This window comes from Temnothorax curvispinosus, unplaced genomic scaffold (assembly GCF_003070985.1).
Source record: "Temnothorax curvispinosus isolate PA1 unplaced genomic scaffold, ASM307098v1 QBEX01008315.1, whole genome shotgun sequence".
In the NCBI taxonomy this organism is placed as follows: domain Eukaryota; kingdom Metazoa; phylum Arthropoda; class Insecta; order Hymenoptera; family Formicidae; genus Temnothorax; species Temnothorax curvispinosus.
In genome coordinates, this window is record NW_020218095.1 from 1,624 (window position 1) to 2,960 (window position 1,337).

The following is a 1,337-nucleotide window of genomic DNA, read 5'->3' on the forward strand; positions in this document are numbered from 1 at the left end:
TTGCTTAAAATGCGCCAACATGCTTCCACGGGCCCGACATAACGAGCTTCGATAAAATCTTGAATTTCGTCATGAATTATTGTTTTATCTATATTCTCTCCAATGATTACGGATGCAGCGTCATGACCTTTATAAATATATTTATACAAATATTTTACAGATTGTATACTTGTAACTATTTCAACATTAATATGGCTATTAAATAAAAGCAAGAGCATTGGATTAAATGGAACAACATATTGATTATCAACAACATACCGCCCAGGTCTTTCATATAGCAATCCATTATTTCTTCGACGATATTGCGGATAACCATCTTCATCCATAGTCGTCTCAGGTCGAAATGGTTTTGGAAAATGTTTCGAACATTTATCATTTATTAGACACCAATCTCCACATGGCCCATGAATCATATGTTTCATAACAACATTGTGTAAACTTTCATTTTCATTAGGATCAGGAATTTTCGCAGAGATAAATCTATCAACTGTTTCAGGATTTACTATTTTACAGTTTCGTTTTAATGTAATCAACAAATGTATGTGTGGTAATCCACGTTTTTAAAATTCTATTACGTAAACATATGCTAAAACTTCACCAAAAAATTTTTGTCTAACAATAACGTCAATCAAATAATCTTTCTTTATATTAAATACACGAGCACATATATCTGGCCTATCTGCAGGTTGTTGACCCGGAAGTAAATTCTCTCTAATTTCGCGCCAATTTGGATTACAAGTCATAGTAATAAAAATATCTGGTTTTCCATACCTTCGAACAATAGCCATCGCATCTTGATAATGTTGCAACATATTACGCGGTGAACCTACAAATGTTGATGGAAGTATAACCATTTTTCCAATGTGAGCGTCGCTATTATTGGCAACGTTTGCTAAATAATCAATTAATCCTTGATATGTCTCAGCTCGTAATTGTTTTTGATTCTGTTTACAATAATTAATTCGGTCCTTTTCAATTTTAACATAACTATCTACAAGCCACTGCTGAAATAATCGTCTTCCCATGACAAAAATATTAAAATTATCACGTATAGCTATTCGATATTGTTCGAGCGCGCAATAAACGCGCCGAACGAATCGCCGAATCCGTTCCGCGAGAACGCGAGATAGTTGCGAGTGGCTTCGTTCAGCCCGTTAACTTTGAGACGACCGGGGTTTCAGTTAAACGCGGACTCGATCGCTTGTTAGGAAGTTGAGTGGAAGGCCCAAAAGACAGCAATTGATTTACAATGCATATAAACTTTATTCGATATAACAAAACAAATCTGACGAAACGCGAGATGTACAGAAAAATTAGTGCGAATGCACTCGGCGCGC

At 35.5% G+C, this 1,337-nt stretch overlaps 1 protein-coding gene across 1 annotated transcript in view; it reads right to left on the minus strand.

Moving 5' to 3' along the window:
- The window catches only part of LOC112457801, a gene marked incomplete at its 3' end in the record, with an annotated part of 1,723 nt that extends 759 nt beyond the window's left edge, over positions 1-964 (minus strand). Inside the window, exon 1 of the mRNA XM_025021035.1 lies at positions 259-964. Coding sequence (XP_024876803.1) covers positions 259-422 — 164 coding nt within the window. The remainder of the gene's footprint in view (positions 1-258) is intronic.
- Between the last annotated feature and the right edge of the window lie 373 nt (positions 965-1,337).